The sequence below is a fragment of the Manihot esculenta genome, chromosome 7 (genome assembly GCF_001659605.2).
Source record: "Manihot esculenta cultivar AM560-2 chromosome 7, M.esculenta_v8, whole genome shotgun sequence".
Taxonomy (NCBI): domain Eukaryota; kingdom Viridiplantae; phylum Streptophyta; class Magnoliopsida; order Malpighiales; family Euphorbiaceae; genus Manihot; species Manihot esculenta.
In genome coordinates this window covers 16,291,375-16,302,401 of record NC_035167.2, presented here as the reverse complement: position 1 = coordinate 16,302,401, position 11,027 = coordinate 16,291,375, and the positions used below count along the sequence as shown (strand labels likewise).

Below are 11,027 nucleotides of genomic sequence, written 5' to 3'. Positions count from 1 at the left end.
CATTTCTCCAATCGTAGATCCAAGCTCCTCACGAGAGCGAGATTGGAAGGACACCTGCTCCTTGGTAGAACTGGCCAAGTGACCAGTCAGGGCCAGAAGACGAGGATCCGAAGCCTCTGTTATCCCGCCGAACATCCGCTCCCGGAGAAGTGCGGCAACAGCAGAGGCCGGAGACTCAGAGGAAATGCTTGACAGGTCCAGAATGTTGTCAGTAGGGGACGACGAAGGAACAGAAGAAACACCCTTCCCCTTCCCAAGGGTAGAAAGAGGTGGGGAAGGACCCGCAGCAGTCCTGGGTTTCTTCCGAGCAGGAGATGGGACAGGCGTTCCAGAAGGGGTCGGACGCTTGCCCCCGGTCTTTGAGGGGACACCCTCAGATCCCTCAGGCTCAGTCCTCATAGGGGCAGGGGCACCTTCACCAGAAACCTCTGGGCTTTGATCCTCTGGGCTTTGATCCTCTAGGAGGATGATCTCCATCCCTGTCCCAGAGGTCTCCTTGTCTTCAACAGGGGACTTAGACTTTCCCCCTGACACCCCCTCAGTAGAATGGGCAGCACCCTGCCCCACTTGTTCAGCAGCTTGGGTCTGCTCCACAATAGCTAGGGAAGTTTCCCTCACGACCTCTGAGGAGGCTGGAACGGATCTAGACCCTTCAGCAGGCGTCGAGGTTGAGCTCGACCCACCACGGCTAGATGGCCGAGCTGATTTGGTGCTGCGAGAGCTCGGCTTGGAAGCTTGAGAAGAAGCTTTGACGGGAGGTCGGCTGACCTTCTTGGAGGAAGCGGCCTGAGCCAGCTCTGCAGCAATCTCAGTTACAGAACGCCCATCCCCAAAGGCATCAAAAATTGCATGCATGTTCTCCCGAGACAGGTCAAAATTCTTGGGGAATTTGATGCCATCCATTCTAACCTCAGAAGCTGCAAGAAACAAGAAGTTTTAAAGAGTCAGCATACTTCCTGATACTATGAGCAAAGAAAAAACAGAATAGCTGGACAAAGCACTATACCCGTGTCCCGGATATCCCTAAGGTTGGACGCAAACATACACTTCTCGACATCATACTTCCTCTCAACGGAAGTCAGTCGAAGCAGCCCGACCTGCTCAATAAGACTCAATTCGGGCAGATCGTTGCAGCCCGGAAAGATCTCCCCCCACCTTAGGTCCACATCCCACGATCGGCAGGACCCTAGTTTTAACTCCGCCACAAGGAAATTCTCTACCCATCCCTTTATAGAATCCTTGTAGCCCGTAAGAAAAGACAGCCCATTACGGGGGGAAAAGTAATAGAAGTTTTGCTTCGCCCTAACCAGGCGGAAAAAAGTGACAAACAGACAGGCCGTAGGTGCAAAACCCCAACCCAGACAGATAGACTCGAAACAGGACATGAATAAAATGGAATTTGGGGATAACATTCGAGGAGTTACCCCAAAGTATTCAAAGACCTCAACAAAGAAAGGGGTAAAAGGAAACGGCAGACCAAATTCTCTCTGCTTCAGGAAAAACACTATGCTACGAACCTCTTGGGGATCCACCAAACCAGAAGGGCGAGGGTAAGGAAGAACTATCCTCTCATTTGGAAGAGGTGCTCGAATAAGATACAACGGAGTATCTAAAAGCCTCCGGGAAATGTGATTAGTTATGTTGGAAGGTGTAATATGCGACTCAAGGTCAAAAACATCAGGAAGCTTTGAACTTGCCATGGAAGAACAAGGAAGCGTACCTGAGAAAACGATGGGATGAAAAACCGTACAAGGAGTTGCAAGACGACAGAGAGCAAACAAGAGCTAGTTCTTCAAAAGATAGAAGGAATTCGAAAAGAAGGGCAATTATGAGGCAGGGCATTGATCTGAACAGTTTTGTCTTGGAGCGGCGCGATCATTAATTGCTCTCGAAGTTTACCCTCTCAGCGGTTAAGTAATAACCGGAGAGAAGGTAAAGGGGCAAAAGGATGATCGCTGGGCTTATCTACATCTATCAAGGGCCAGGTCCACAATGATAGCCCATCACTTAAAAGCCCAGGCAAGCCCAACTTGTTCGGACCTGATTTCCAGCCAAGACAACTTAACCCACAAGATTCATCACTTCACCACATCCGTGGTAAGTATCAAGGAAATAGAAGGAAAAACGCAAAGATGCAAGCAGATGAAAGCATGATAAAGGTTAGACCTACTCATCACGTAGAATACATATAAGATTTGACTTGTTGTTAAAACAAGGGTTACGAGATCGGGAAGAGACGACAAGGATACCTCGGATCCATACTGAGCTGAGAGCTTAGAGTTCAACTCATCAGAGACCGAGCTCAGAGGTCGGATTAGTCCAGCTCGGACAACATGACTTGAGAGCTCGGCCAGGAGACTTAGAGCTCATTTCACTAAGCAAAAACAGAACTCTCAGGTCGATTAGTCCAGCTCAGACAACATGACCTTAGAGCCCGGCCGGGTGAAGGAGACTCAAAGCTCAATTCATCGAAGTAAAGACCGAGCTCACAGGTCGGTCAGACAGTCCAGTTCGAAAACTTGAAAGCCCAGTTGGCTAAGTGGATCTGGAGTTCAACTCATCAGAGCTCACAGATATGGTTAAGATCAGCTCGGAAAAAAGCAGGACAGAGCCCAGTTGGTTAAAATTATAAGGCAAGCAACCTAAAGTATTTCACACATGATAAAGGAAGAACAGCTTGAGTATGAGAGCAGAACAAGAATTTCATTAAAAGAAAAATACATTACAGCACGTTACAAAGGCCTACACTACGGGATGAAAGACTATCCTTAAAGGATTTACATAACCACATACATCATCATCTACGATTACATCGTTATCACCTATCCTACTACTCTAGTCTTCAGCTCGGAGGACTTCTCGTAGCTCGAAATGTGAGTTTGGCAGAAAAGACCAAGATCTGTCTCGCTCGCTATTATAGGGGAACTGGACAAGTTGATTCCCATAAGCATTTCTCACAGTTCCCCTAGGCAAACGTTCGGTTGCCCAAGTGTGATGCACGGTACATCCGGACAAGCTCGGATATTATATGCCGGCCGTACACCACACATAATACTGGTACTTCACACCAAAGAGAATAATAATACTGGTACTTCACACCAAAAGGAACAACGAGCTGAGCGCCGGCGCCACTCCCATTTATATCAAAAAAGGACAACAGGGGCATCGAGGAAATTCCCTTTTTCTCTGCGAAAAAAGGCGAAGTTAGAGCGAACCCCTCAACAGCCCAGAACTTCTCTAGAGCCCGGACAACAAGCAGAGGAGGAGGCCGGCCAGACGACCTGGGTAAAGTAGTTTCAGCAGCTTCCCGAATGGTCCCACCCTTCGGCTGCCATACCAGAAGGATCTTCAATGCACCATCCAGACGCCTTAGAGGTAACATCAAATTTTCAAGAATTTTGAACTGACCCATTTTTATTTCAGGAACTGCAAAAAGTTTCAAAAAAGAGACAAGTCAGAAACAGTTCTCCCTTAAGATGATAAGAGCAAAATCAAAACAAACCTCTGGAGCACAAGGCAAGCTGTTTGAAGAAGGCGTCGAATAGACCTGCCACAGATAAAACAAGAATTTCTCATTTCAACAGAGGGCTCAAGAATGAAGAAAAGCTGGCGCTGATATATACTCGGAGCCTGTGGACTTAGTACGGGGCAGAGCTACACTAGACTCTAAGCCAGCGATGTCAGATTCTTAAAAGATATTCACGGAAAAGGAAAGAAAGGAGATGTCCAGATAATGATGACAAGAAAGTAAAGGCGGCAGAGGACAAGAAGAATAGAGAAAAGACAGAAAGAGGAAAGAGCAGATAGAATTTAGAAACTGTGCAACGACTGAAAGATGAAAGGATGTTATTAAAGCACCTGAACCCGAACAGACGCGATCATAATAGTTCTTGGCATTCACCCCCTCGGCAGTTGGAGCAATAACTACCGAGAAGGTGAAGGGGCAATTGATGACCGCTGGATTCCTTCACCCCGGACCAGGGGCTTGACCACAGCCCAAGGCCCATGACGTAGAGGCCCACACACCTGATATACATAACAAGCCTGGCTCATCCATCCTTCAAGGCCGGGCTCGACCCATCTTCCTCACTCAAGCCGGCCCGGCCCGCACGAAGCAGGCCCTCTCCACTCAGGCTTAACATCCGGCCCAACTCTCAGCCCAGTCCAGGATCCAGAATAATATTCACCAGACAGCCTGGCAGATCCGCTCGAACGTACGCACGAGGAGAATCAGAGGCCGTTACGCATGGAGCAGGCGGCTGATACCCTAGTACCTCCGAATCCGCATGGCAGAGACGCGTGGTCCAATCCTGGAGAGACCTTTACACGTCACCAGCAAGCAAGACAATGTATAAAAGGGGAGTCCCCTCCTCAGAAAGCTTAAGCCTTATTCTGTAATACAAAAACCCTTGTAAAACCCTACTCTATTGGATCTCAGATCATCAATTAGAATTCAAGGATTTAGTTGATATAATTTTAAAATTGCTGGACTTAATTTGATTTATTTTAATAGTTAAAAAGACTTTTTTAAATTTAAATAAAATTTTAGAATTTGTAAGTATTAACTTGTAAAATAAATCTTTGCCTATTTATAACTCTCTCCATTCACTTTTGAAAAGATTAAGAAGCTTACATAATCTTTTTTTAATTTTATCTTTTATCTCAATTAAATGCAATAAATAATTTTATAATTTCTTGAATCCAGTCATATTATCTTTTTTTTCTCAATTATCATATTTTTTAATAGTAGATTAATGAAGGGAGAATTATTATGATTGATTAATGAAGGGAGAATTATTAAGATTAAAATAATTTAATATAATAAAATGTAATCTAATAAACTTAAAAAAATATTTTATTACAATTTAAAATATCCAATTTTTAGTTGCATCAAAAATTTTAAAAATAATATTGAAGTTAACATAATGAAAAATAAAATTTTTACTCTCTTAATAACTAATATATTTAAATTTATACGTGTGTAGGGAGTATCTAAAACTTAGAATAAAGTATTTTATATTTATTTAATAGGAAATTTTTTGATAAATTGATTATTATATACACAAAATACATAAATGTAGTTTCATGTGATTTTTTTAATAGAGGAATTCATATTTATGTGTTTTATAAAAAAAATTATTATTTGATTCTTATTATATAAAAAAATTTATTAATTAATCTCTTAATTTTAAAAAATATATAATAATATCTAAAAAATTTACTAATTCATAATTCTATTTATTTTAACCTTCTAATATTGCATAAAAATTTAAAATATTATTAATATATATTAATTAAATAATATTATAAATTTAAGTAATTAATTAATAAATATTTTAAAATTGAGTGAACAAATAATGAATATTTTCATATCATATAAATTAAATGATAAATACTTTACAATTAAAATTAATTAAATAAATAATTAAAAAATTTTAAAAATATTTTAATATATATTTTTTTAAATTAATAAATTTATCTCATACCACCAAAATTAAATAATAAATTTTCGAAACAAAAAATTTCCTGATCCCACTACAATCTCGAAGCTTGCAAATAGGCGTACTAATAACACCAAAGTCCGCCCCTCCATCCTTTAAATATCTTGGATACTACACTACGTTCACACTCCAACGCCAACGCCAACCGTTCCTCTTAGTGCTCTCCACCCACCCTGCTTTGCCTAAGTAGCCTCTTCTTCCCAAAAGTCTATTTTCAATCCCCACTTCCATTATTCCTCTCTCTCTCTCTCTCAATCAAAGCCCAATTCACATTTCACTCAAAATGTCCAAATTTCTCCTCTTTGTCCTTCACTTGATTGTCTTCATCTCCAGAAGTTTCCCTGTTTTTGCTTTCACTTCACCACAAGACATGTCTGCTCTCAAGGCCTTTAAAGCTTCGATCAAGCCAAGTTCTATCCCTTCATGGTCCTGTCTTGCCTCCTGGGACTTCTCCACCGACCCATGTGCTTTACCTCGCCGGACACACTTCACCTGCGGCATCACCTGCTCCTCGGATTCAACCCGAGTCACCCAACTCACTCTTGATCCTGTTGGCTACTCTGGTCAATTAACCCCACTTGTTTCTCAACTCAGTAATCTTACTATTCTTGACCTCTCTGATAACAATTTCTTTGGTCCTATTCCATCTTCTGTTTCCTCTCTTTTCAACCTCCAGACCTTGATTCTCCGTTTCAACTCGTTCTCTGGCGCACTCCCTGACTCGATCACCAACCTTAAATCGCTTGAAGCTTTGGATATTTCACATAATTCTCTGTCTGGGTATCTCCCAAAAGCCATGAATTCAATGTCTAGTTTAAGGAGACTCGATCTTAGCTACAATAAGCTGACTGGGTATTTACCGAAACTACCTCCCAACTTGCTAGAACTGGCTATGAAGAGCAATTCTTTATCTGGGTCATTATCAAGATGGTCCTTTGACGGATCAACTCAGCTGGAAGTGGTGGAACTCAGCGAGAACTCGCTAACCGGAGCAGTAGGATCGTGGTTCCTTGCTTTGCCTGCGCTTCAACAGGTGAATTTAGCAAACAATAGTCTGACACGCATCGAGATCTCCAAGCCTGTAAATGGTAACAGTGACCTGGTGGCGATTGATCTCGGGTTCAACAGAATCGAGGGAAACGCCCCCGTGAATTTCTCTGCTTATCCGCTGTTGACGTCTTTGTCACTGAGATACAATCGGCTACGTGGCACGATCCCATTGGAATACGGTCAGAAGAAGAATTTAAGGAGGCTGTTCTTGGACGGTAATTTCTTGATTGGGAAGCCGCCATCGGGTTTTTTCGCCGGAGAGGCGTCGGTCACCGGTAGCTTGGGGGATAATTGTTTGCAAGAATGTCCAGGTTCGTCTCAGCTGTGTACTCCTTCACAGAAGCCTAGTTCTATATGCAAGCAAGCTTACGGTGGAAGAGGCAAGCCAAGCTTCTAGTCTGTCAGATTTTCCTTTTTTCTTGTTTTTTTTAGAACTATAATTAAAAAGCTTGTAGTTTAAAGACTATATATAATTTTTAATTTTTAGAGAAAATGAGATATGTAGGTTGTTATAAACCTCAATTTTCTTTCTAAACCTTATCATTCTAATTTTGTATAAATTTAAGTATTTATTTTTTACCCTACTTTTTATTTAGAATTAAATTAGCATTTTTAAAAAAAATTGAAATTAGTAATAAGTATTAATTTATATTCATACTAGTATAAATTGTTTTGGAAATTCTAGTATAAAATTATTATTACTACTAATATTATTATCATAGATAATAGAAGAAAAATAAAAATAATAAATTTCATCTATTAAATAATTTTATAAGATTAACACTCTATTATTAAAAAATTTAAAAAACTATGAATGGAGTAATTTAATTCTAGTGAGAAAGTTTAATTAATTTAATCTTAAATAAAATTGGACATGTTCCAAAATTCAAAGACAAAAACAAGATTCTTTAGATTCAATATTACCGATTAATAAATGAAGATCAAACTGTGATTTACGAAATTGAATTAGTAATTAGTAATTTTTAAAATAATACTCTAAATAGGATGTTATTAAAATAAACGCAAAAATAAAATTACAAACCAAAGTTATAAGACTATCCCATAATATTAATTTTTTTATATAAATTTACCACATATTTTTTTCACTATAAATTATATATTAAAAAGCTTAATGAGTCCATAGAAATACAAAGAGATTCAAGCCCAACATCAAAAACTCTAAATCCATAATCCGGACATAAATCTAACTTATCTACCCACGTTCTTTTATCGAAATTGTGTCAATTTAAAATTCACTTATCGATGTACCACCATCACTTATATAGTTAAAAAATGTATTCAAAAATTAAATACTACACAAGCACAATAACATGTAAAAATTAAATTCAAATGACATAGAAGTATAATCAAAGTTAAACTTAGAAATTAAAAGCTCATCGATTATCATTCATGATCGAGTAAAAAACTAAAACACATCCTTCATCTCTAATGAAATAAACCAAAATCACTAAGAAAAGAGCTTAAATCACTAATAGAATAAAACTACACAAGAGAAGTGACACAACAATCGATAAAGTTTGCAGTTCAAAATTTGTGATTATTGAATGCAACGATACAATTACGATACAATTTTAAGTTATCAGTGCTTATATTCAATATCTTTCTCTCTAAAAAGCTAAAATGTCTTCAAGAGATTAACAAATTAATAAAAATAAAAAAAATAAAAAATAAAAATAAATATATCAAAATTATATTTAACCAAACAGAGAGAAAACTCAGAAGCTAAAGCTTTTTATCCGTCAGCAATAAACTCTCACTCTCCTTACTTTTTTTTCTTTCGCTATATAACTCCTTCAATTGATAAATTCTACAATTAAAGGTATATTACAACTTTTAAAATATAAATTGAATTAATAAAGTATTTAAATTAATCAAAATTGTGAAAGCATCATTAAATAAAAATGGTTAGACATTATTAACTTTTCCTTTTTTGGTAACATTATTTGCTTTAAGGTTTTGCTATAAATTAATTTAACGATTACCGAGAGAATTTACTTTGGAAAAAAAAACTGAAGTCAAAATTACCTACAAATTTTTGTCTTTTTTTTTTTTTTTTTTTTTATCAAGGTCAAAGTTTTTTTTTTTTTTAAATGAAAGTTTAAAATTTATATTTGTGTCTAAATAAGTGCTTATATTTTGTCGTTTAAAAATAATTTATTATTTTATTTTTATATTTTTGTAATTTTAATTAAAAATTAATTATTAATTATTAATTAAAATAAAAATTAATATTAGAAAAATATAAGAATAAAATTTATTTGTTTGAAATCAATTTAAAATTTATTTATTTGAAATCAATTTAAATACAATAGAATTCAATTGAAGTCTTTTATATTATAAATTAATAATAAAATTTAAATTATTTTAATTTATTCATTATTTTTATTATTTTTAAATTAAATATAAATATTTATTTTTATAAATAATAATCATTTTTACCACATTGAAAAAATATTATTAATATTTTTGTAATATTTAAAATTTGAATTTTACATAATTTTTTATCACTAAAAATATAAAATTATTTTTTAAAATTAACAAAATAATATAATAAATTTTTAATATTAATTATAAATGTATTAAGTATTAGTATTCACTGTTAATTAAAAATCAATTCTCATAAGAGAATTGAATTCTTATACTATTGATTTTGCCAAACACAAAAATTTAGGAAAAAAAATTATTTCTTTTGAATTTCTTCTGGCATTTCAAATAAGGGTTAAGAGTTTATTATCAAAGATACCATTTTATTACATTAGGACTTATATATATAAAGGTAAATGATGTTCCCTAGAAACTTCTTTGACACTTGGAGTATAAATCATATATAAGTGTCCATAAATCATCTATAAAAGAACAAGTGAGGTGGTTGGGTGCCTTACTGGCAACCATTCTAATACTCAATTTAGTGATATATATGAGATAAGCGAGTGAATAATATAGGAAATTGAATGCTTAAAATTGCATACTTTAGTGTTGTCCTTTGATTGCTTTTATATTGTAAGAAGATAAGACTAGTTATCTTTTATCTATGAAATTTGTTGTTATTGCCTAGTAGATATAATGGATCCCGTATTTGTAGAAATCCTCTTGATCGTGTGGTAATAGTCAATATCAGTCAAGTGATAATGATTAGGTCTGCTTATGATAGATGGGTCTTGATTGTCCTGAGTCATGAGTGTCCAAAGGATAATGACCTAGTATCGCAATAAGGTCAAACCATTGACCAAGTCAAGGTCAGTGATTGATCGAGTCACACCTACGTTATCACCAAGAACCAATGAGACTTGTTTAAAAGGTCTTCACTAGGTGGACAAGTTACAAGTCATAACACAAGTTCCCAACTAGTCTGTGATTCTTCAAATTCAAAGGTAATCCTTTCCAGCTGATTGACACATATAAGCTTTTCAATGGCCGTGTTTGTACATTGCTTCACTTGCACTTGATTTGAAAATTGATGCCTTATTCTCACCAACACATTTATTGATATCTTTTATTGCTTCTCCTATTTAAACCCTAATCCATTTTCTTACTTTTTGCTCCACCTTATAGCATCTCCTTCCACAACGCTCTCATTTCTGCTTGCCACATCTCCTTTCATAATGCTTTTGTTTTTGCCATTTACATTCTCACTTCCATTCTTAGGTAATCCCACCTTCTTCCTTATTTTTTTTCTAGTTTTATTGCAAATGAGTCGGAGTAATTACTCTACCTATTCAAGCTCCTTTTCATCCTTGAATTCCTCAAGCTCTTCAAGCTCCTCTTCATCTTCTTCAAGTTCCTCTTCTCTCTTACCTAAAAAGATTGAAGAACAGGTTTTCATAGTTAGGAGCTGAGTGTCTAGGGGTTTTGGGAATCTCCAAGTAGTGTGAAGTTTCTTTGCCAAGCTTAAGAAAGAGGGAAAGAACCCCTCCAGGTAGGAGCCGGAACCTATAGAAACCTTGAAGAAACTAGCAACTCAGAGAAAGTTTAATGTAACCATTACTATCAGAAACATTGTTTTGGTATGGCAAAGCCAACAATAAACTGAAAGGGTGAGAGACCAAACACTAATTGTCCAGGCAAGAGATACCCAAGAATAAGGTAAACCAATTCAAACATAACTATTAATATGTTGTACTTACTCACTTTTTATTTGTGCAAGTATGGTTGGAAAAAGGAGCTGGGCTGTGTTTGTTTGTTTCGCTAGAAAAGGCAAGACTATTGTCACTTGGAATTCTCCCCCACTCAAGCGTGTTTGGAGTACAGAGATAATAGTTGAGCCATAAATGACTTGGTCACTCCCTCCTCCTAAAAAATTTCATATTGCTCCATTTGTCCTAGAAAATAGCAGTCCTCCCCCACCTCCTCCACCACCTCCGACTCTAAGGTAGAGGTAGCCTGAGGTAGAGTCTTCCTCTAAGCCTAAAAGTGTTGAAAACTTGGCCTTTGCCCTAACCTAAGTTGACTGTCTCC

The 11,027-nt window shown here is 36.7% G+C and overlaps 1 protein-coding gene across 1 annotated transcript; it reads left to right on the top strand.

Moving 5' to 3' along the window:
* The first annotated feature begins 5,615 nt into the window (after positions 1-5,615).
* Positions 5,616-7,130, top strand: LOC110618428 (probable LRR receptor-like serine/threonine-protein kinase IRK). The gene has a single exon (XM_021761559.2). It carries the CDS (start codon positions 5,785-5,787, stop codon positions 6,946-6,948), a length of 1,164 nt encoding a protein of 387 aa, XP_021617251.1. The 5' UTR covers positions 5,616-5,784; the 3' UTR covers positions 6,949-7,130.
* Positions 7,131-11,027: the final 3,897 nt, after the last annotated feature.